A 26,728-nucleotide genomic window follows, 5' to 3' on the forward strand; every position below is an offset into this window, starting at 1 on the left:
GTAAACACAGCAGTAAAAATAACCGGGAAAATACAGTGCCTATTAAGGGAAACAATAACATTACTTTCATGACTGTAAATTCCATTAATCAGATTATATTGTTTACACCTAATTGCTTTTACGGTAATGTATTTTTGTTGCAATATAACACCTATTACAACGACGCAAGATGCTACAGAATTTACCTTGATGTGCTGTCATCCGTGTCTAATAGTGTTTTTCTGTATCCGTGATAGAAAAATAAGTATGTATGTAATAAGTTTTAGGAAAACATTATCTTTAAATGTAATCTTAACTATGGTTCTATCTATCTAATGGAGGCTAAGATAGCTTTCCTATAGGGAGTCTCTATGTGATTCATGTTGTAAGATTATAATAACCACGGTGGAGGTTCTATGCAGCATTAGAATGCGTAAAAAACTCGTAGGTAGAAGCGACAATAAAACACCTACATGAAGGCCATTAGAATTTTACACATGCATTACGGTAATGAGGGGCCGATTGTTTGTGTGTGTGTTCACGCATGTTCTTGACGGCCAATTCCCAATCTTCGCAGCCATTGTCCGTCTAACAAAGGCCCGTCCAAGATGGCGGCATTCGCACACCAATTCGCGGACATTTTGAAATAAGTTAAATTTTATAAAAAAAAATAAAACCGACTCCAAAAACCTACACTAAAAAGCAGAATAATAATTACTAATTACCTACTTATTTATTAGGACGAATTATTAATATTTATGTAGGTATACCATGATTGAAAAAAAAAAAAAACATACGGGTCGAATTGAGAACCTCCTCCTTTTTTTGAAGTCGGTTGAAAAGGAACGGCCAGTCGTTACTCCGGAGAATGTTCTGGAGATGTCCCAATTTGCAGTCCCCGAGGCGCCGAATTGCGTCGTTTGCGTCCAATGGATCGTCTGGACATGCGAGTGTAAAGTTGCTTTTTTAGAGTTTACTAAAAATAATGAATAGTCTTTTTGCTGTAGAATGCTTTTCTTGAACTATTCAATGAACATTTTCTCCCTAAATTGAAACTAAAGCAGTCAACCATGCGGCCATGTAGTTATTCAGTCTTTGTCTGGAACCAAATCAAATAAAAAATCATGGAGCTGGGGGAAACACCTCGTATCTCGATCTGCAAACAAAATTGCAAGCGAACTAGTGTTATAAAACTCTGTTTATCTAACAAGGACATTATTGCACGTAGTCTCACTGCCATCAGCTCACTCTTTTGTTGTTAAAAACTGTCAGAGTTAATGCCATTACAGTAACCTGGAAGTCAGCGGAGTGTTGGCGGCTAATTGAGCCGCAAGGAGGTCAAATGCATCTGCCTAACGGTCCTGTTATAATAGGCTTCGTGCCATGAATACATTATATCATTATAGAAGTCAGTAATACGTATTTACGACATTATTTCGTCGTTACCAAAAAATGCGCTGCAGGCGAGCTGTGTCGTTACTCGTTAGTCTTGACAACATAATGAAAATGATTATGGCGCATTATGCCATGCTTAGCAGTTTTTCAAGTTTTGGGCTATTCGTTATTAGGTACCTACTAAGTATTTGTTCAGCGTCCATGACTTTAATTAAAGGATAGTTAGAAGATCTTATTCTCTGTAGTAAACAGTTAACCATTGTGAAAAAATTAAAAATGTTGGGGAATAGACAAATGATTTGGAAAAGTGATAAGATTAAAATACATATTTTCAGAAAACAAGTAAAACACCCGTACTACCTAGCAAGGTGATTGCCTCTCTAGAGAAAACACTGAACTATCCAAAGCGTACGTGATCGCTTGATCAGTAAGTGCTCTATTGGACGCCATAAAAAGAAAGGCGGTGAAGGTGAACTGGCTCAGGCATTATCTATTACGATGTCAATATTTAATGCGAGTAAGCATTGGCTAAGGACATGCAAATGCCGCTCAAAGAACTACGATACTGTTAATATTTTATCTAAGCCCGATCAATAGTATTGAGGTAATCTGTGGGAAAAGGTCTGTTGGTTTACAAAAGTGGTTCTTAATCTTTAAGTCACGAGGGACCATTTTACCATGTCTTGCCAGGGACCACTTTTTTTTCTCGCCCACTGTGCGCCGTTTGCGTTGTGTTGGCTCGACTCATCACGTCACGTCACTTGTTTATTATGATGTCTTCGTGGACCACTAGGAATGCCTCCAGGGACCACCAGTGGACCGCGGACCACCGGTTAAGAACCACTGGTTTACATAATAACTAACTATAGTATTTTATCGTCTAATTATTTTAACTTTAAATTAAGTAACATCTATCTATTCAATTGTAGCAGATTATAACCTTGTGCGATTATACGTGACAGTAGTTATCAATGATTGCGCGACTTTGGAAATTCTAAATGGTTTTTCGGAAAATGGGATGGTAGATTTCAAAAGTCAAGCATAAAGCAAAGAGGTAAAACTATCGTTTTCCTAAAGATTTTTTATTTGAATAATTTATACAAAAACTTACCACTCGAGATGGAATGAATTTTAATATCGAATAATCAGAAATATTCGAGTGCCTGCAGGTGTTCGATCAATCGAATGACGACGATTCTTATGCTAATCTTCCGAACCCTCCATCAGTCGACTTCGAGCATTTAGATTAACTGTGATCTCATTCGTCTAGACCAGTGATTCCCAAAATGATCCAGGTGGGTGGAACCCAAGGGTCCGCAGGAGACGGTGGTGTATAAAAAATGGGGGTGCACAAGTTGCAAGTGGAGTCTACGAAAATTATTCTGGCTTTAATAGTAAAGAACAAAAAGGTTGATAATTTATTATGGCTTTACTGATGTAAGCAGATAAGCAGAAGTTACTCGTGGTTAAAAGGAACAAAATAAAATACGAATTCTTCAGTGTTTTTGGGAAAATGGCAAAATAAAAATGCCAAAAATGCCTGAGGTTGGTCCACCGATAATAGTAAAATCAAGTGATCTACGAGAATATAACTTTGGGAATCTCTGGTCTAGACTTAAAATAATAACCTCTACGAGATCCCGGCCCGTGCCGTATCCAGGGTCCGATGAACCGTCTAGCCGGGGGTGGCCCCCACACCTCGGGGACCCGTACTTTAACCAAATAACTCGAAATTATCCCCAAGGGATCTCTCACCGGAAACCTACTCCGAAACCATTACAATTCCACTTTCAGTTGTTTAAAAATAAATCTTTTCAACTCTACGGAAAGCGCCCGCTTTAATTAAAGTAATACAGGCAGTCCTTTGTAAGAGACAAAAGATAATAAAACAGATTCATGAATAAAGTTTTGAAGACAATACCTTTTTGTGTAGGTAATACGAAACTTTAAAAAAAATGTTGCTTAACTGTACGATACTTATCGATAGACTGTCATTATCTCGAATACAATTTATCGATATGCTATATGGAAAGTACTAATGATATTGAAAGTTAGTACAATCAACAGTTGTTACAGTACATAGTACAGGCACATCAACCTACAAAATATGCCACGTGCATGCGCTATTGATATGTAGATTTCCTTTTGGAAAATACGGTATTATTACATAGCTTAAACCCGATGGTATCGTCACTGTCTTCTTCGATAAAGATACAAACAATAGCTGATAATGCTCCAATATACTTGTGATTGACCAATCGTAAATATGTAGTAACCTAGTTAATATTTATTAGATTGTAAGTCTGTTGCTTATCTCCTATCTGGTAGTTTAATCTTTTGGTAATACCGATCGGATACAGGAAAATTTTCATGGACTGGTTTTTCCAGCATTTCTGATTGTTTATATTTGTACTAGCTTTGCCCGCAGCTTCACCCGCGTGAAGTTTGTCACATCACATATCGTCATAAATTATAGCCTATATGTTAATCTGGGTTATCTATCTATCTATACAGGGTGACAGGAAAAGCGATACATTCCTTGATAGGGGTTAAAGTAGAGCTTATTTGCAGTCATTTAAGTCATATGACACCATGTCCGAAACTTGTTTATTTCCAAGTTATTCAAGTTTTGAGTATTTTTTTAAAAATCTCCAGTTTTTATGTTAAAATGTACCCTTGTAATGAAGAATACGGAATAATGTTAACTTTTTTGCTGTATTCGTATAGCTAAATAATAAGATTGACATTTTAAATTAAAATTTGCAAGAAAGAATCGTCATTACTCAAGTAAAAGCTAAAAAACCAAGTATCATTTTGTAAAAAAAATATGTTTTAGGTAATTAAACGAAGAATTTCCAAGAAAAAATGTATGGAATGTTGTGTACAAATTACAGAATTTAGTTCCTTGATTCATTAGCTATTCAAAAAGGTACAGGTGTTTAACAAACACTACATAATTATTTTTTTATTTGAATTTAAACGTCTAGTAAGATACATTCATAAAAAGTTTAATAAATAAAAAAGTCACACTAACAACTATTCTTGGGTCTCAATAAATGAAAAACTTAGTATTTTAATAATAATTGTATCACGTAATTTTATCTAGGTACATTATTTTAAGTCCTGCTCAAACTGTGAGCCCCGTCTTCTAATACAAGCTCGTAGTCTGTTTCTCACTTCTGTTTTTGTGACTCTTGTTGTCAAACTTTGCTGAATATCTTAAGCTGCCCTCTGAATGCGCTCACGAAGCTTTCACACACAGCACACTTTCGGCTCAGTGTACGCCAATGGATGGATCAACAATATCCACTTCGTTGGATTGGGCGCGGTGGACCCATTCCTTGGCCAGCCAGAAGTCCGGATCTAACCCCTTGCGATTTTTATTTATGGGGTCACATGAAGTATCTCTTGTATGTAACCCCCGTAAACAACGAGCAAGAGCTTCGTGAGCGCATTCAGAGGGCAGCTCAAGATATTCAGCAGTTTGACAACAAGAGTCACAAAAACAAAAGTGAGAAACAGACTACGAGCTTGTATTAGAAGACGGGGCTCACAGTTTTAGCAGGACTTAAAATAATGTACCTAGATAAAATTACGTGATACAATTATTATTAAAATACTAAGTTTTTCATTTATTGAGACCCAAGAATAGTTGTTAGTGTGACTTTTTTATTTATTAAACTTTTTATGAATGTATCTTACTAGACGTTTAAATTCAAATAAAAAAATAATTATGTAGTGTTTGTTAAACACCTGTACCTTTTTGAATAGCTAATGAATCAAGGAACTAAATTCTGTAATTTGTACACAACATTCCATACATTTTTTCTTGGAAATTCTTCGTTTAATTACCTAAAACATATTTTTTTTGCAAAATGATACATGGTTTTTTAGCTTTTACTTGAGTAATGACGATTCTTTCTTGCAAATTTTAATTTAAAATATCAATCTTATTATTTAGCTATACGAATACAACAAAAAAGTTAACATTATTCAGTATTCTTCATTACAAGGGTACATTTTAACATAAAAACTGGAGATTTTTTAAAAAATACTTAAATCTTGAATAACTTGGAAATGAACAAGTTTCGGACATGGTGTCATATGACTTAAATGACTGCAAATAAGCTCTACTTTAACCCCTATCAAGGAATGTATCGCTTTACCTGTCACCCTGTATAAATAAAAATGAATTGATGTTCGTTAGTCTGATTAAAACTCGAGAACGGTTGGGCCGATTGAGCTGATTTTGGTGTTAAAATGTTTGTCGTAGGTGTCGTAGGTGTCCAGGGTAGGTCTAAACGGTGAGCAAATAAGGAAAGATTTGCTTATTTACCTGCCTTTAATTAAGGCGGAACAGAGTTCGCCGGGTCAGCTAGTAAACAAACTTTCGCATTTATAAAATTATTAGTAGGATTACATTATTTTCATCAATTTAATATCTGGCCGTGTAATCAATTTAGTTTTAATCAAAATGTATTTTATGTTACAACATCATCATCATCATTTCAGCCATGGGACGTCGTTGTATACTTTACCTATAAAACCTACCATATATGTATTTTTTCCGATATTGTAAATATTCCAGTAAAATAAGTATCCAGCACCTAATTAACTACATATTATCTGAATAAAAAATTACGAACATTGCACTTTACTGGCTTCAATTATACTCGCATAAAAACTGTAAAGGCTTTACCACGAGAGCGAATAATGCTTTGTATACTTTTGTATAAGAACAATACATAAACAACTGGGCCACGTTCATACGAAGGATGTTTCATTTCACAGCGGCGTGGGCTGGAGAGTTAACATATAAATGCTTTGTGAATGGACAAAGAATATACAAGTAATAAACAGCAAATGACATAGCACGTATTGAGCACACATTAATTCCATTGAATTGCAAGAAGAATGGGCAATTATTTTGATACTGTATGGGTAGAAAATTAGGCAGCGCCTACTTGAATTTTGAACGGAGGTTTATTGATGAAAGGCGCTCTCAAGGTAATTAGTTCTACTGTGTCATCATCGTCATCATTTCAGCCACAGGACGTCCAATGCTGAACATAGGCCTCCGCTAATAATTTCCAGATTGGCCGGTTGGTAGAGGCCTGCATCCAGCGCCTTCCTGCACCTTTATGATGTTTTATGTTTAGGTACCTACTGTCTGTGTCTGTACGGTCTAATCTTCCAAAAATAATTCCCTCCAAAAATGTTTCCCACCACTAGTGTCCGTAAAAGTTGATTAATATGACGTCAGATACATTTTGACGTGTATTACGCCAAAACACGTAGCTCGTGATAACAAAAATACACTGAAACGTGATCGAAGTTGAAATTAAGTTCAGACAGGAAAACATGAAAGTATATTGATGAATGATTAAAATACTTTGCATTACAATGTTATTCCACGCGCTGTGTAAACACCGTGGTTGTATAATATCATTGAATTTGACATTGGATTATCCGCTAGATTTGAATTTTACTTTCATAGTAGTTTGTCCCTAGTTTTTATTCATCAATCGTTTTTATTGTGTTCAGAAAATTTTCCTGTCTGTTCTAGAGCCCATATGAAAAGATCATACTCAAATCTCGGTTCTCTATTATAAAAATCGGGCCTGAAAATTCCTGGGGGTATAAGATGGTACAGGTGCCAGTAAAAACTGTGTGTAGTTTTTACTGGCACCCATATTTTTTGCAAAAAGGCTTATTACAATAACATAATTTGCTAATACGTAAGCCACGTATTGATACGATGAGCCGTCGTCCGTACAAAACCTATAAATAGGTCAGTCACAGACCCAGTCCACGTCACGTCAGTTGCTGGCCTTATCTTTTCACTCGTACCCATAACACCGGTGGAAAATGAAACGTCCTCTCGCGAAGGAAGTGATATTGACAACCTGCTGCGGAATGACACGCGCCCTCCCTACAATTTCCCTACTTACATCCACATTTCCATTAACGGTGTACCTGAACAAACTGAATTCTAACTCCTAACATATAGAACACAATTTCCACAAACATCCTCCAAATCCTTCAATGGTACATAGTCTCAAAATATCACATCATGTCCAGCCTGAATAGATGAGCGTGATGCGGGATCGAATATCGGACGTATGAAAACACGTGCGTTTTATACGGAAAATATATTGCTTTAGGACGAATCACGTTTAGCTGCTACCATAAGGTTTACCGTGTGAATACTGATGAAATGGCGGTACCTACATGAAATTGTTTGGCTGCATGAATTTACGGCAACATTTCGGTTTTATTCGATCATTATATTTTGTGTAGCCATCGTGAATTAATAGGCACATGTCTGCCCGAACGAACATTGGCTGGGTTCATTGTCTATTTAATGGAACTTAATTATGTATACAGATAGTTTTAGGAGATATTTGTGAGCTCTGTAACTTCGCCTACACCCGCCTACGGCTTCCTCAACAATGTTGGATGAAACTTTAATATTCGGGTTCTATTTGCTGTCAAATTATATTGTACCTCCGAATATTGAAGACCTCATTTAATAATCATTTCATTAGTCTGTAATAATACCGATAGAGACATAAAATAAGGTTACTGAGTCGAACACGATTCCACGAGCTACAGAGTCCTCTCGGTGCAATTCAGTGTGGTTCAATGGTTACGATTTTACTGCTGACGATAAGAATAAAATTATTATGTTTTCAAACGCACGTGGAGTTAACGAATAATATAATATTGTTATGACTTTTACGATTTCTGGTTCCGCGTTTATTAACGTGACTTATTACTTTTGATTTAAGTGTAACGTGAAATAACATTAGTTTAAAACACACTCAAATCTGAGTACAAGGTAACAGAAAGTAATATAAAAAAAAAACAAAAGAAAAAAGTGTCACTGACAAATTACGCATATGAGTGGTCGGACTATTAGCCTGCTTTTACTCTGCCATTTAATGTAGAGCTCTATTATTAACTTCCTTTCCACTTTCCAAGACCACGACAAACCAGAAGCGGGGCTCCATGAAAATTGGCCGCAAGTCTTGCCATGCAAAAAAAGTCTTCACCGTTATGTCCCGAAAATTATCGTGAATTTGAATTTTCAATAGTTGCGACGCCGCTGTTTGTTTTGTGGACTAGTTTTTGTCGTCCCAAATAACAGGAAGCAGATGAATGGATATTGTTTGTCAGGTAAATGGCGCCGCGGCAAAGCGCCTGTAACAAATACCGGCTGGAATGGTATTGAGTGTCCCTTTTTTATTTACATACTACGATTTACTGGAAAAATCTCACTGTGGACAAACATAATGGGACTGTAATACAAACTGGTTATCATTAATTTAATGCATCGGCTTTAGATTATCTCGGTTTTAAAAACATCGTGCATTCTCAGTAAGTTTGCATTTATAAAGCACTTTTACTCACTCCAACATAACTTTTTTTTACATTTGCCACTAAACTCTGATTTTTAATTCGACGGAATTTTGACATTTCAGAAGTGTTGTCAACATTGAAACATTCCCACTAAGAATGGAGAGCATTTTTACAAATTAAAAAATAATCCTTTCTTGAATTTAAGGTTTCACTTGAAAAACTAAGGCTTAAAAATGTACTGATCCTTTCAAAATGGTCATTTGAATTTTTATTATCATATTTTTGAAGTTACAAAAAAAATTGGGAAATTATTTTTCTATTACTGGACTCCCTGGCCAATAATCCATGGGTTACAAACCTTTTTTATGAAAATCCTTTTGTTAATAAAATTAAGCTTCATAAAATAATCAATTTAACAAGATGCCAATTTTATAATCCAAGTTGATTAAGATGACGATAATGATGATTGATGATCAATACATATTTTCGTTTATGTTAATATGTCGTTTTTCTGTGTTAAAAACACGTTTTTTTCTATTTAGTCTCTAAAATGTACATAATAATTAGTGAACATTGAATTCACAAAATAAACAATAGTTCAATCTTAAAAGTTGTACTTGATGAAATTTCATTTCATATTATTTATTATTAATTCAAAGCAAAAAAGGCTTATTACATCTGAATTGTCAAAAAATGACAGCTGTCAGAATTCCGTCGAATTAAAAATCGGATTATAGTTCTGGCTAGTGCTGAGAAAAAATATATCGCAAGAAGGGTTTAAAAGTTTTGTCCAAACTTTCGAAGTTGGAGTATTTATTTCGAGAGCTAAAATTAAAAGGAAAGCAAAATCTTTGAATCTAAAAGAAATCAAAGCGTGCTAGCTCGGGTACGAAATTGCCCTGAGAGGCTCCAGACGTTCACGGCTCGCCGCCAGCTGGCCTATTAACTTACACCTGCGCTCGCAGGCTTCCCGGCTTGTGTCGATAACTTTATGGCAAACGAGCAAAACATTTGTCTTGTGATCCCAGTATTACCACAAAATAATTAAGTAATTACTATTAGCATTAGGATAGGAGTTTGATGGATTTTTTTAATTAAAAGTTACTGGCAATGATGACTGAGTTAGTTCTAGCGTTTCTTTTCAGCACATGCCATAATATGTTTGTCTCGAAGTGCTGGTAGGGCCCAAAAAAGAAGGAGACATGTGAAGACACCCTTAAGGGCTACTATTATTATTTTGACGTTAATAAGTGACTGAAGATTTTCCATTTTCATTTTCAACCGGATACTTCATCATTCATTCAACTAGCTTGGTGTTGAATTTGTTTAGAGATAGCTCCAGAGATTCACGCCTCGACGCGTTAGCTTATTAATTTGCACCTGTGCCTGGACTTTCAAATGAGCATTTGCAAAATTTGAAAACCGTTGGCCAGGTGGTTTGTAAGCCGGACTTGGTGACAGCTGCGGCTGTGAGTGCAAACCCCACTCGGTGCAAATGTTAACTTTTGATAAGAAAGGACGGCTAAATTATACTTGACATTAATAGTGCATGTAAACGTATGATTTTTCAGTAAGTATGACTGTTAATTTTGCGTATTTCTACTAATTCTGATAAATATTGCACTTGCTCTAAATAAAGGTAATTAAAAACCTTCAAGTTCTGACTTTAAGAATACTTGTACAAGTTAATTAACGTCTACTTCCAATTATAACAGTTAAGTGTGGGAGCCAAGTGTGAGAGTGCCGGATGCTAGGAAGGAAATTGGCTTAAGTGGCGGCTCAAGATTTTCAATTTCACGGCTCAACAGTCCAGCTGAGCTAATACTTACCTGATGATCGTTATAGTAAATATCTTTAGACATAATATTGTTTTCATATACCACTGGTTCCTTATAAATCTTAATTAGGAATTTTCTAGTTGGTGGACCCTATTATTTGAGTTCTCATTTTCTGTTAAAAAAGAACATGATACAATTGTAATTAAAAGAGTTGAAGATAATAGAGCGGTTAGTGGAAAAACTACTTCAGCTGTTACTAAAATCGAAGAATGTTATATCGTGTAATAACACACTACTCATTAATCATACTGTGGTATAGCTGCCGGGCCTCTTTGCCGCACGATCGCATATAATTAGGCCCTTTAAGGCTTGCTAATACTAATATGTATCATTAGGGTTCTTAACACACTGTCAACATCGGACACTCAGTGTCGATATAATTTCTGGTCAATTGGGTTTTTGATACAACCCGGTCGAGTTAACTGCGTACCTCGCTGGAATGCGACTCTCCCTCGCACTCACCCGCACAACTCCCGCGTTCGCCCCGTCCGTACCAGAGCATCGTTGTGACGTCACGACTGCCAGATGCGCAGTTAACTCGACTGGGCAGTGTTTTAGTTAGATCTTGTTTATCTCCTAATAATAAGGTAAAATACTTACTCTCCCTTCCCTGGTATACATGAAACCGATTAGTTACAGAGATACCTTGGAAATGCGTATAGGTTTATCTAACTGCGGTTAGATGATATCGTTTTCATTACCGCTACTCGCTTCACCGCGATACGCGATCACCCACAAACCACTGCTTAAGTAGTGCTTGTGCGAACTAAATGCGTCTAGATAATTATAATGTTATAATAGATATAACCTAATTACTGTATACTTACTTATCCAGGTCAGTTTTTGAAATCCACTTAAGTTTCAGTATTGAATCACGTTGAAGGTCTTCAAACAATATTTTACTTATTTTAGTTGCTCGGTTTCCAAGGCTTCGGTTTCTTCACTTGCTTATCGACTCGTAATTAATTACTAATTAATATTTAGAATGCTTTAAGATATTATAAAGGAACTTGCTCAAATAACGGGTCGGCAACCGGATAGCGTGTAATCTCAACATCTTTGTTACTCGTCACGCTCGCTGCCCCAATTCTGTGGTTCGGAGAAAAAATAATGGAGTCAGTCAAATGGACACCAGATGACCGGGCAGCTGCCTTTTAAATTGGTCTATCTGTGCTTTTTTTCCACCCAGAAGCGAAGTTTGTGGGTTTGATGCTTTGATGGCGCGTGGGTGAAAGATATTATAATTCAGATTCCTGTTATTGTACGAGCTTTTGTACACTTCAAAATTCAAATTCGTTTTTTCTTTAACTTACACTTCAAGCATAGAATATCAAGTTATGATGACCTTCTTCTTCTTCTTGTCGTGTCGACAACACACCTATAGATACAGTGTCAGCCCAAAACTCCGCGACAAGAGTGGCGTTGTCAGTAGCATTAATTAATTTTTGATGATGATGATGATAATTGTATTTCACGCCAAAAATGCGTCCTATGTTAGCGCAGATTGTTTGGATTCGTGTCAACCGTCAAGTGTATGCGATACTATGTAGGCTAAACTACATAAATATTACTTGATTATAACAAATGTGTTATGTTTAACGCCAGCAATAATAACACTGTCATTAGAAGCTGACATGTATCAATATTTACTTTGAGCAGTTGCTGCTTGCTGGCATGAATTTTAAAGATATCGTTAGTTTAAAGTTTGACCATATAATTATTTGAAGAAAGTAGACAATTTCCTATCATCACAAGTTAAGTCATATCCTATTTTATTTCTATATTCAAAGCATTACACTTTTCAATTTTACAAATGAAGAAGATAAAGGAATAAAGGACAAAGTTATCAGATTTTACCCTTATTATAACAATCGTACTCAAAACTGAAGAATAATGTAGATTGGTGGTGGCATTTGCGGAAGGGGAATATAGATTCACCCATAGTGGTGATATTAAATTTCTCTGGCAACATTACTTTCCCCTAAAACCAACAGACATTTGTATAAATGTCGATTTTGTTTACTCAATTATGGTACAAAGTCAACTGCAATACTTTATTGCACCGACAAACAAAATGATCCCCATTTCTTTCCGTGCGTTATTTGATCGAGCGTCAGTGTTGTCCTGCGCTTTTCCATTTTCTGATGCAAGGTTGCCCCTCGAATATGCGATTTGCAAGTAACTTGAGCATATTGCTAACAAAGTGAATAAACAGTTACTGTATAGATTTATCATTATGATAATATAAAACAATGTTCCGCTATATGATTCACGATATACTCATTTAAGACGAGTCCATTCAGGTTACCAGTTATCTAGAATTGAATATCATGATGATACTCGTAGTACGAATATATGGCGCAGTGACGCTGTATTTTGAACCGACTCATTTTGAGTAAATTTTATGCAAGACCTCAATTAAGGGAAATTCCGTTCCTTTCCGGGTAAGTTAGTGGTTGGGACTTTCTCGGATTTGGGTTGAAAGGTTTTCTACCCTTTTCAATGGACTCATAACACGAAATAGAGCCTTCATTACACTAAATTACGCTTATTAGGAAGTTGAAAATTAAACTTTGTAATACATTATTTTCATGAAAAGGTTAAAGATTGGGATTTATTGGAACTAACAGAGTATCAAAGCAATTTGGCATAATAGAAGGCCCCAGGACACGCAGGTGCACCGATTGCCATGCAGCATGTTTCCCGTTGGCATACAGTTGCCGAAGGTCAATCGATTGCTAAGTCCACGAGTGCATAAATGCAAGGCAATGCAGGGCTTGTAACACGGTGTGGTGCGGGCGAGGCGTGACGCAAACGCTGCGTCACGTTAGCCAACAGCATTGCGGTGTGGATCACGCCAATCTGCATTCTTTTGGCTCCTCGCAAATGGCACGACAAAGCACGGTAGTACTCTATTTTTAACAGTCTCTGAACACGAAGACCTAAGACTAAAACCAAATCGGTTTGAGCCACTTCTTGAAAGATGGTCCAGTCATCCAGTGTTGAGTGAGACTTTTCTTCAAATCTTATAACCATTTGCCTTTAAAATTCTGATTCTCATAACTGCAGCAGGTGCAGCATAATCAGCCTTAGCTTAGATAAAAAATGTGTTGATTATTTTTTATTGTCTTTAGGTATCTTCAAAAACCAACAGGTGTTAAATATTAATTTGGCTTATAAATATTGCATAGCGGATATGTTTTATTGATAACAAAGCAATTATGTAAGTGAGAAGAATGATCTGTTCCACATATTGATGTCCGAATTGCAAATTACAGATGTTAACGAATCTCTTTCTTCTAGACTTCCGAAACTTCTTAATCATCTTCGATAGGTATATTTACATGGCCATTGAATCGCCCAGTAGAAATAGAATACCCATTGGTCCAACAATCTCAACAAATAGTTTTATTGTGTTTGTGTTACGTTGAGATTGTTTTTCAAGAAATTCTAGCGCAGCGATACGAGTTTCTGAAATTCCATCTCGCATTACAAATAGTGTCGCGTTCCCGACAAGGCTTCTCGCAATTAGAAGGTAATCAAAACTTCGCCGCTTACGTAAACTGAAACTAACTAGGATATTAATTACCTCCCGTCGTGTTTTACGCCAAAAATAACAAATGTTCGTAAATATTAATAAGAGAAGTTATTTCGAAACATTTCTCTTTAATTCTGAAGCGACCAGTGAGCTGATCAAATTGTTTAGTCATACAAAAAGCATTATTTTCAGGCTATTAATTATTCGGTAGGCTTCTAAAAATATCTGTAGAGTCAAAAGATGAACATCTATTTAGGTATTCCAGCGCTATTTTTAACCTGCAGTTGAAATGTAGACTATAAGCTCAACTCTAGTTAACGAATATGTATCATGTAAAAGTGGCATAAATGAATAACGGGAGTACTTAATTCGCAACAATTGGTCTCTAATCAAGAGGTCAGTAGCCAAAATTGGGTGCAATTTTCAAAGTGAACGCACGATTTTGCACTCTATCTATAGCCCACATTGTTATCCCGTTGACTTCTATATTGCCATATCCAACGTGCACAACTATATTCCAGTTTGACAATGACTACAAAATAAGAGGACAGTGTACGATTGTATTCGGTAATCGCCTAACAATACCTTGGCGAATTAGACCATAGTAGGGCCATATTTGTAACCAATTTGCAGACGCATCTATTCGATCCATGCAACTTCGACCTCTATTGCATATTTTACGACTAGTGTCCGACCGAATATGGATTTTCAGCCGAAAACGGAAACGAAAACGAAGCTTCGGCTGCAGTCTCATTTTCGGCCGAAAACGAAAACGAAAACGAAAATGACCTTCAACTCTCAAATTTCAATCTGAAATTATGTAAAAACTTTGAAACCGTTAATGTTTTGACCAAAAACATAATGACGTTTGACAGTTGATTTTGATAAGGATTGATTAAAAAAAACCGGCATTAAAACTCAAAAAAATTTATTATGAATTCTTAGTAAAATATTATTTCCGGTGTATATTGAAATATTGGGAAGTGAAGAAGAAATAAAGGGTGACCAGTGGGAATTTTTCAACTTCAAAAATGATTATTTATTACTAATGCAAACTGGAGTTTAACAATGCGGATTTAATTTTTTATAGGCAATGTCTTATAAATGATGCCCGTTTTACTATAGGCACTCTCACAGCCGGATCCTTACATTCACAACTATGCGAGAGCAAATCGCGTTAATAATTTTCCTGTAACTTCACGGCGGATATTTTCTTACAGAACCTGAATTATTTAAGGATTGTTTACTGTAAACTTTTGACTTGAGATATCCCCACAAGAAAAAGTCGCATCTGGTGACTGAGGCGGCTAGGGTGTGTCCCTGTACTTGCTGATCCTCAGTGTCTCCATCGAGGTACTCTCCGTGTGTGGTGAGACACCTTCTTGCTGAAATAGAGTTACGTAGTTGACCGGGATGCAGTTGCAGTTGTGGTATCAGACATTCATCGATCATTCGGCAATATATTTCAAATACTTATTGCTCAACTGCGAACGCTCTGTAGGCTCCCGACCAGTGACTCATGGCGTATTTCAAATCCGCATTAGACTCTATTTTGAAACAATTAAACTTACTGAAAACTCTTTGGTTTTATTTGTATTCAATTTTGAAAATTCTAGCTGGACACCCTTTACAACGTAACCTCTCTTCACAACTTCAAAAGAGTGTGACAATACCGCGTCTGTTCAAGTCTGATTGGAACCATGAGTGCACCAGATTCACTCCCGAAGATATCGGAACGATAAACGTCACCATCTCATTCACGTATTTCTGATATTCGGTTTGACCGAAGCTTCGGCTGGTTTTTGGCCGAAAACGAAAATATGGCCGAATGTCCATTTTTTGGCCGAAAATGGCCGAAAACGAAAACGAAAACGAATATTCGGTCGGTCACTATTTACGACTGCTCTGGGGTATGGGTGGGGTGAATCCCGGGACACATTTGCCATAAATTTGTCATTATTGTACGACGCGACGGATAAGCGAAGAGGTAACAGTAAAGTTTGGAGATTTGATGCATCTTCAGTCAGTTGTTTCACATTGTTAAAATGTAGAGGCACCTGGGTATTTTGCATCGGTACTTGCAATCTCGATGAACCCCTCAATTCGTCTCTTTCTGTCATTGGCAATTAGAGCGGCGCAGGCGCACGGCGTGACGGTTGACGTAACGCAGCCTTCACACTCGCCGGCGGCCGCTCGCTGTGCTCTGCTAACTGGACGGTTGCTAAGGAATCATGCTCCTCTGCATTATTGCAAGCAGTGTCAACTCAGTTGACACAACTGACAAATGAAAACCCATTGCTTGTGTTCATTAGCAATGGGGTTTTTGAGTCACTTTGGCAAGCACCCAAACCATTACTAAAAATTTTTTTTAGCTATACAGTTTTCATTCTTTTATTATATTTTATGGATATATTCCTGTTCGTTTGAAATACCACTTCTGTAGTTACGACGGGTAGAAACCTACTATTACTATTTCTAACTTTTAGGAATTACGAAGCTGAAACGGGGAGCGTTGTGCTGCGCAAACTAAAAACTCTACAGAATCATTCAGGGAAATAGTATGCAGTTTGTTTTACATTTATTTTTTACATTTAAATAACAAAAACGAAGCGAATGGAGGCTGATTGTACAAAGGCCACTAGGCTCTACCATATAGTATTTTCTATGTGCATATACTATGGGTAAAACCGTATTGATCATAAATACTTGCTGCGTTTATCAAAGACTCATTTACGAATATCAAACCATGCATTTGTTGCATGCTGCCAATTATGTTTAATGAACACAATAATTAAATCTTTAAATGAGTTTGTTCCGTCAACTACCAATACCTTGCCTTTTTTTGTTTATGTATTGTTGACCTAATCAAATTAGGAACTAATATCAAAATGTGATGTTACACATGTACAAGACCCGTCTGTGCATCGAATCCTGGTCGTGAGATTCTAACTCTAGCTTTTAACCACTGGACAACAAAGTTGTTAGATTAATTGAATGCGTATCTGGGATTTACCCTACACGTTATTCAGTTGATATGTTGATACGCTATTAAAAGCGTAAGTGCATGCTGTTTATATGAAAGTAAAAAATAAACATGGTGATTGAATATTTCAGCAATATTGTTGTTTTTATCTCCTTTTAAAATACCTGATAATACACGCATACTAATGACAACTTTCGAAGCTTAAGGAAAACTGAAAAAAATAACCGAGATATCGGTACTACGTTAAGGAAAAATAGTAAACATGCTTTCCTAATACGACGTAATTGTAAATTGGCAACCCGGAAATCAGTCCTGTAAACAATATGTATTTGGATAATAATTAGGTCTATCCCCTCTATGTAGTGACACATTGATAATAAGAAATAATAATATGTAGAGGCACATACCTCAGAATACATTTAATTAAATAGCTGTTAGACTGTATTTTGCCCATGTTTATTGAATACTCATGATATCACACGTTATTTTTGAGGATAAAGGTACCAACTGGTACCGGCTCCAAGACATCGTTATTTACCAAAAGTGGTAGGCATAATTTTATTTTGAAGCAGGAAGATTTTTTGTTCGCTTCTCCCCTTCTGCGATATTGGGCATCAGAAATAAAGTAGGTTTCTAATGGCGAAAGAATTTCAAATCGGTCCTGTAGCTTCGGTGCCTATTCAATACACACAATCAAGTCATTCCTTTGTTAATATTAAGAGCGTTGTCACATTTTTCATGCAGAAATCGAGAATTTGGCAGATTTCGAAATGATTTTAGTCATATAATTTATTGTTATAGCTTCTTTTGACTTATATCATCGTAATTGTCATACGTTTTTACGGAATGTCTATTGACAAAATCTCGTTCAAATTGGATTTTTGCCTACGAAAACAGCGAATTTCGAAAGCCCGATTTCCAGGTAACTCGCGAAGGCACAACTTTGAACTAATATTACAACAAATTTATTTCTAAGTAAGAAGATAGAATGTATTCATTAGAATAAGCATACCCTGAAGAAGAAAGTGTATTGAGAAAATTTTGATGTTTAATTCATTAAAATGCATTTTTATCATGTCTAAGATAGTCAAAATTCGAGAAAATTACTGCAAGAAAACAGGTCACATCTCATAATCTAAAAGTCATTTGGCAACATAAACTACTTTATACTTAAGAAGAAACATAGTACTATTATTGTGTGAAAAAGAAAAAATATCTATCTTCAATCTTCAAATGAAAAATTAATTTGAAAATACTATAAAATCGGGTGCATCAAATGGCATAAATCAGTCGTGCTTTGGCACTCGTAGACGCCGGGTCTATGTCAGTTGACTGCCCACTGACGTATATGCGTCACGCGTGATTTTTTCGTAAATTGTAGTATGATTGAGTACTTTTGATCCGCAAGTATTTTTAATTTATTTGTTTAGGTAAATCGGACTTGTAATTTCTTTCTTTTCAAACTTTTTATTATTTTACTTACAGAATATGGGTAGAATAGATAAAAGATATTATTATGGTATCTGTTTGGTCAGGAAAAAATAAATGACTAATAAAAATTTTAACAGGGTGTCAAAACATTAGTCTATGCTATTGTGTTTCTACCAACATAAAATATACTCTTCCTTACTAATAAAAGTTGAATAGCGTCTGTATGGTCACACAACGCTTCGTCATGTTTTTCCGAAAGTTCAATTACTGACGACTGAATGAAAGAAATTGGTGCGTAACTATTCATCTGATATTAAACGTTTAGTAATAAAGGGGTAGGTCAGGTAAATGGCAAATCCACCAGCGGTCGCTCGATGACACTTAGACAAATAGTTTTATAAAACGTCAACTAAGTTGGTTAGGTATTTGTATTGTAGATACTTATACAAATGAACGTATAAAATGAGTTTATTTTTAAAAGTATAGGTACAGGGTGGAAACGATAAGTGATTTCACTTGATTTTTAATTATACAAGATATCGAGAAACTGTTTACTGTTCCTGTAAGTGCTTCATGAGCTCTTTAAAACAATAACAATAAATAGGTCAAAGAATAAACTGGATCTATGCGAAAATTCAATGTTTCCGAATTTCATACTAAATGTATGCCGCCAGCCATACCTACCATATTAGAAGTGTTAATTTTTTAAATTTAAATTTTTAATTGAGTAATATATAATAATCAAACAACAAACTCGTAAATTGCATTCTTATTTAAATTATTTACGGAAAACATGATTTTAGGTTTAACTTGCTACAATATCATCAAGAGATACTAATTAATAAATACTAAATAAACAGATAAAGGGGACGGCATTAAGGCACTCAGAATTCTCAGAAACCATTGATTTCGTGTTTGTTTGTAACTGTATTAAATGTATGAAAGCTGGAAATATAGGTTTTTTGAATAGATTCAGTTCGTTCTTAAACATATTATTGATGCCGTTTGCTAGGTCTCATGAAGCACTTTTTAAGTAAGTAACCATTTGTTCGACATCTTGTATACCTACTATAAGAAATATTCAAGTGAGATCACTTATCGATTATTTTCGTCATCCTTATTTGTATTAAAGGATGATGGGCACTTTTCTATGGAATCTGGGCGTAAAACCAACAGAAATGTAACTACTATCATTGGTTAGGACTTAGTATCAGAAATATATTTTCATATAATTAACTACCAAAAACTCCCGGGTTTGCTTGGAAATTGACATAATGTATAATAGTCATAGGTGTTTTATTGCGCAAAAATACACTAAGGCTGAGATGCACCACCTAACTTTGACCCTAACTGACAATAACATGTGTTTTATGTTAGACAGATTTTTGACATCCAAAATTTTGATGTCAATGTTAAAGTAAGACGGTGCAACACGGCCTAACAAATGTATCGTAGCCAGTACTTTTTATTTTCTTCATAAATCTATCTTTTCTTTGTAAAGCTATCTACAAGCTGAAAAATCGTTGTAAAATCTTGCAACTTAAAATTTATTTACTTCCCGTTTTCCCATTGAGCTGAAATTTTGCATGTCTACACAGGCATGCAAAATTTCGTTTCATTTCGCACTAAATAATTTAATTTACACGTGTTTTCATGCGATGGCCAAGTCAATATATTTATGTAAAACGTTAATGATTTCCTGGACTGGACTTGGTATTACATGGATCTCACAACTTATTACCGTAGAACAACTGAGTAGGTAGTGAGACTTGGTTTTTTGACAAGTATTGTTTTTGATGGGTTTGTATTACAGAACGCATGTGTACCTAATGGGATAACTTTTTAAAAACACGATTAGATAAATTTTGCTCTATGGATAAAAATCTTAAAGTTACCTCTGATTTTTTAGCATTATACGACCGTGGTTTATAATAATAAATTCTATAAAATCACAATGATATCAGTATTTACCTCTTTGATTTCCTGACTTGTTTAGATTTACAAAAACTAAATATTTATTACTAGCTTTTGCCCGCGGCTTCACCCGCGTGTAATTTCTTTTGTCACAGAACGTCATAAATTATAGCCTATATATTATTCTGGGTTATAAACAATAATACTGTAAAGTTTCATCAAAATCCGTTCAGTAGTTTTTGCGTGAAATAGTAACAAACATCCAGACATCCAAACATCCAGACATCCAAACTTTTGCATTTATAATATTAGTAGGAAGTAGGATTAACTTTTAGATAATAATTTGAANTAAAATATGTCTTAAGACTAATCTTTCCTTTTGTCTCCAGATCGGTAGATCGTCAGAGTCGCCGATCGACTTCGTGGTGATGGACACGGTGGCGGGCGACAAGACTGGCGACACCAAAGTGCTTCAAAGCACGATATCGCGGTTCGCGTGCCGCATCATAGCTGACCGAAACGACGTCAACAACTGCCGCATTTATGCAGCAGGCTTCGACTCCTCCAGGAACATATTTCTTGGCGTAAGTAGATCCATAAATATCATTGGACTTCCCTCGAAGTCAAGATTTACGAATGTAATAGGACACCAAAGTGCTGCAGAGCACGATATCGCGGTTCGCGTGCCGCATCATAGCTGACCGAAACGACGTCAACAACTGCCGCATCTATGCAGCATGCTTCGACTCCTCCAGGAACATATTTCTTGGCGTAAGTAGATTCATAAAGTTCCCTCGAAGTCAAGGATTTACGAATGGTATCCTGTACCAAAGTGCCGCAGAGCACGATATCGCGGTTCGTGTGCCGCTTCATAGCTGACCGAAACGACGTCAACAACTGCCGCATCTATGCAGCAGGCTTCGACTCCTCCAGGAACATATTTCTTGGCGTAAGTAGATTCATAAAGATCATGGACTTCCATCAACGGCAAGGATTTACGAATGGTATAGGATATCAAAGTGCTGCAGAGCACACGATATCGTGGTTCGCGTGCCGCATCATAGCTGACCGAAACGACGTCAACAACTGCCGCATTTATGCAGCAGGCTTCGACTCCTCCAGGAACATATTTCTTGGCGTAAGTAGATCCATAAATATCATTGGACTTCCCTCGAAGTCAAGGATTTACGAATGGAACTGGACACAAATTCCTGCAGAGTACACGATATCGCGGTTCGCGTGCCGCATCATAGCTGACCGAAACGACGTCAACAACTGCCGCATTTATGCAGCAGGCTTCGACTCCTCCAGGAACATATTTCTTGGCGTAAGTAGATCCATAAATATCATTGGACTTCCCTCGAAGTCAATATTTACGAATGTAATAGGACACCAAAGTGCTGCAGAGCACGATATCGCGGTTCGCGTGCCGCATCATAGCTGACCGAAACGACGTCAACAACTGCCGCATCTATGCAGCAGGCTTCGACTCCTCCAGGAACATATTTCTTGGCGTAAGTAGATACATAAAGTTCCCTCGAAGTCAAGGATTTACGAATGGTGTCCTGTACCAAAGTGCCACAGAGCACGATATCGCGGTTCGTGTGCCGCTTCATAGCTGACCGAAACGACGTCAACAACTGTCGCATCTATGCAGCAGGCTTCGACTCATCCAGGAACATATTTCTTGGCGTAAGTAGTTTCATAAATATCAAATACCTACCAAGAATTTAAGAATATAAGCTCCAACGACCTTTTTCTTTTTCTGATGCCAGGAACACGGATTCGAACCCCGCATTCATAAAACATTTTTAAGTTACTTTATATGTATAATCTTACTGATCATTCACCTCTACAATTTCCAGGAGAAAGCGACAAAATGGACAGAGAACCACGAGATCGACGGTCTGACGACGAACGGCGTTCTGATCATGCACCCGCGTGGCGACTTCTGCGGCGGCAGCGCCACGTGCGGGCCGTGGCGCGAGACCTCCGTGGGAGGGGCCGTGTTCTCGCTCAGGGAGAGCCGGTCGGCGCAACAGAAGGTACAGTTTACAACTTGGTCTACGTTCTGGGTAAAGGACATCCACTGCTGGGAATAGCCACATAGGGCCTACGCTAAAACTTGCGCGGGTGCGTGTCTGTATCAGTAGTGTGGTGCAGACGGGTGAGACGGGTTTCAACACGAGCATTGTGGGGCAGGCGCTCGCCGCGAGCATGCATATTCGGGTAGGCGAGCGCACGCAGCGAGCACCCGCTCCGTGCATCTTACCAACGGATTACCTAACCATCACACCACCTTAAGGATTTCGTCGACAAATGGCCGGTCTTGCGTTGCCCGTATCCAGGTGCTCCCTTGTAGATACTCCATCTTCACGAAAGAATATTTCGCAATTCCAAACTATTGAAACGTTCTAAAAGGAAGCAAGACAGTTAATTCTTTGAAACCTATTTATATCTACAGAACGTTAGTTACTTTATACGGGCTTTAGGTAAGCAACAAAAGTAAGTCATGCGAATCGATAGACACTGTCTGTGAACTCCAATGACTAATGACGACTACTTCCCCGAATTTGAAACTTTTTCGGACGATGTAATTTACCGAAGCGCTAACTTCGGCACTTTTTCAGCACATTGTAAGATTGTACCTCTATTGCAAAACAAAATTCCGAATTAAAGGGAAAAATGTGTGATTTTTAACATGATAGTGATTCTCCATAAAATTCACGCGATTACTTGTAATTCTGTGTGTCATCGCGACTAATTTAATGTTTCCTGTTTTATCGCTTTCGGAGTAATTATATTTTCAACGCGCCGTTTAGGTAGAAACATGATTCATGGTTTTTTGACGGCGATTTTGCGACAAATCGCCGTCAAACTTAACACGTATGGAGGTCACGGGTTCAATCCCCGCACAATATAAACATTTGTGTGCATGAGTTTGTGTTTTGTCTGGGTGTTTTCTATTTATTAAACTATGGTTATAACATCCCTGTACTACATTGTTTATGGATGAACAGACTTATAACTGGGACCAGGAGCCACTCGGGCAGATTATGAGCAAAAAGCGGGCCGCCGAAATTAAAAACAACTGAATAAAGTTTCAGATTGTAATAATTTAGCTCTTTATTATTAGCAGGCTGGCTGCGGTTTGTGCGTCCTTGGTATATGGGTTTAATTCATTTTCAAATGAAACTGTGTAGATAAAAGTAGATTTTTTCAACGATATTTAATTTTATTTATTTATTTTCTTTCGTTTTCAGGGTCTGCCTTGCCAAGCAGAGACAAATGTACTGCGAGATGGTACAATGATCGACTTGTGCGGGGCCACTCTACTATGGAGAAGTGCGGAGGGACTCAAAAATTCACCGGTAAATATATATTTTTTTCCTAAAAAACGTTTTATAGTCTCATGAACATCCACCCACCTACTATACTCATATAGGTAAATAATTTTGGGGATTTAGATGATGTGTGATAAAAACTACCACATCGCGTCATAATTATATTTTAACTAGCTGACCCGGCGAACTTTGTTCCGCCTTAATGGCAATAAATAACGGGATAAAAAGTATCCTATGTCCTTCTCCTGGCTCTAAACTACCTCCCTGACAATTTTCAGCTAAATCGGTTCAGCCGTTCTTGAGTTATAAGCGAAGTAACTAACACGACTTTCTTTTATATATATAGATTTTGGACGAGTACGCTGTATAACTGTACGGCAAAACCCACTGCTTGCCATAAACACGGGAAAAGCCTACAGTTTAAACATGAGCAAAACCTCATTTAATGTTACTTTTTATTACGCTAGGTACATAATTAAACTCTGTGGTATCTTAAGATTTGTGAGTGGTTCTCATTGGCAGGCATTAAGGCGGTAACCGTGCAGTGCAAACTGTCCAAGAACTGCCCAGCAATCGCGCGGAATGCCTCGTGTCTGAAGTAGGCCTAAGGCAGGTGTTTCCAATCATTTTGATCCCGCGGCGCACTTACAAGTTTAGTATTTCGTTACAGCTCTGGGGTAGGGTATCAATCAACGGTTTTCAAGCGCCAACGCGACGTAAAGGATTGACTCACGGCGCCCCTCTTTACTCATACCAGGGCGCATTTTAAGAACCCCTGGCCGCAATTTATATTTCGATGTGATGTCGACTATACGTTAAAATCTTAAATTCCAGACAAAACGCGACCTTGAGGCGTTGGTGGACGAACTAAACGCGGGCCGGCCGCAGTGCCCCGTGGGGCTCAATACGCTCGTCATCCCCCGCAAGCTGTCCACCGCGCAACAGGACCTCAACCAGCCTTACGTCTACCTCAACTGCGGGCACGTGCAAGGTACAGCTCATACTGAGGCTCCTTGTAGCCAAAGAGTTCATGTAACTCCCATTATTCCTGTGAGGTTGGAAGAGACCACCATACTCCTCAACACGCTGGTCATCCCGCGCAAGCTGTCCACCGCGCAACAGGACCTCAACCAGCCCTACGTCTACCTCAACTGCGGGCACGTGCAAGGTACAGCTCACACTGAGGCTCCTCGTAGCCAATAGCACTTTGGTCCAACTGCTCATAGGGTCTCCTTGTAGCCAAGGTTACATTTCTTCCTCTGTACGTCTTAAATGGATTATTAAGCCTCTTTAATACGCTAGTCTTTCCGCGGAGTGACCGCACCAGGACCTCAACCAGCCCTACGTCTACCTCAATTGCCACGTGCAAGGTACAGCTCAAACTGAGGCTCCTTGTAGCCAATAGAGTTCTGTATCTTCCTCTGTGCGTCTTAAAAGGATCATCAGGCCTCTTTAATACGTTGGACGTTCCGCGGAAGCTGTCCACCGCACATCAGGATATCAAGCCCTACCTCAACAGCTGGTATGTGCAAGGTACAGCTCAGACTGAGACTCCTTGTAGCCAAAGAGTTCATGTAACTCTCCCATTAATCCTGTGACGTTGGAAGAGACCATCATACCATGACCTCAACTGCGGGCACGTGCAAGGTAACAAGTGACAACTTATATTAGTGACTGACTCAAAAGCGAGGCCCGGTTGCCAACCAAGGCGGAGAGGTGATAAGACGAAACGAGGTATGTTTCTCTCCGTTCAGCTTTAGTGGAGACAGATAGTCAGAGCAGAGTCGAGGAGATGCGTCGTGTACCGTGGCCTCATTTTTCGGCGGCTTGGCGGAGCGAAGATAATTAACCGCGCTTACGCACCTCGTTCCCCACTGCCTTTTCGCGCCTTGCATAGGCACACCCAATAGCGTCATACGATTAGTAGACTGACAGCTGGCTGAAATACAACTCGCATCTCTCTTCTAGTTTCGTCTCCTTTAGCTTTGGATGAAACAATCTTCCAGTTTCCTTGTCTAACAGTTCGACACTGATCACGTTGAGCTATAACCCACCACCACCCATGGTTCTTCCTGCCTCACGGCGTACGAACCGAATCTCGGGAAAGCGCGCGGATACTTGCTCTGGGCTCTTTTCCCCGGGCGCTTTGCTTGACTCCCTACAAATTTATCTGATCCATGTCCCTTCTCATAGTCAATTCTCCCCCTTCTGGGGCTTGACACCACAAATACGGTACTTCGCGTCGGGCTGCTATCGTTGATAAATGTCATCACTTCTTCTCATAACTTCGCCTGATTGTGTGCCAGGAGTGCTCGTTGAGCTATGTCGACTTATACGTCATGAATTAATTGATGGTCACTTGTTTTCTCTGTTCCCAGGCGAGCACTCGTGGGGCGCGGACGGCAGCGAGGCGGGCACGCGGCGCTGCCCCATGTGCATGACGGCGGGGCCCGTGGTCCGCGTCTGCATGGGCATCGAGCCCGCCTTCTACGTGGACGCCGGCCCGCCCACCTACGCCTTCAACCCGTGCGGACACATGGCCTCCGAGCGGACCGTCAAGTGAGTAGTACTAGTACTCAGACTTCTCTTGCATAGGGTATTTCAGTTCTTCAATAGTAGACACAGATTCATCATCGTTTCAACGTCTCACATAGAACGATCTCCCTTACGTAAGCCCTTTTAAACCAGCCTTAAATTCGTCGTTATCAAGAAATCTACATACGCTACGTTTGCCGTAAAAGTAACTTTCCGTCGATAGAATCATTGTCACGAGTTTAACGCATAATTGTCTCACGTAACTATTGTTCTATGGCACTTCCACATTAATCACCTAAAATTCGTTGTCGGGACGTCCATCCACAAGGTGAACCGACCTCATAAAGGTAGCAGGAAGGCGCTGGATGCAGGTCGTTACCAACAGGCCATTGTGGAAATCATGGCGGGA

At 38.2% G+C, this 26,728-nt stretch overlaps 1 protein-coding gene across 1 annotated transcript in view; it reads left to right on the forward strand.

Annotated features, from left to right (window-relative positions):
• Nucleotides 1-26,728, forward strand: part of Pli (E3 ubiquitin-protein ligase pellino) — a 45,223-nt gene that overhangs the window by 12,674 nt on the left and 5,821 nt on the right. The window contains exons 3-7 of the mRNA XM_028305300.1: nt 20,830-21,024; nt 22,306-22,485; nt 23,704-23,811; nt 24,619-24,952; nt 26,163-26,343. Coding sequence (XP_028161101.1) covers nt 20,830-21,024; nt 22,306-22,485; nt 23,704-23,811; nt 24,619-24,952; nt 26,163-26,343 — 998 coding nt within the window. The remainder of the gene's footprint in view (nt 1-20,829; nt 21,025-22,305; nt 22,486-23,703; nt 23,812-24,618; nt 24,953-26,162; nt 26,344-26,728) is intronic.

The sequence above is a fragment of the Ostrinia furnacalis genome, unplaced genomic scaffold, assembly GCF_004193835.3.
Source record: "Ostrinia furnacalis isolate ACB-3 unplaced genomic scaffold, ASM419383v2 OfSCF1653, whole genome shotgun sequence".
Taxonomy (NCBI): domain Eukaryota; kingdom Metazoa; phylum Arthropoda; class Insecta; order Lepidoptera; family Crambidae; genus Ostrinia; species Ostrinia furnacalis.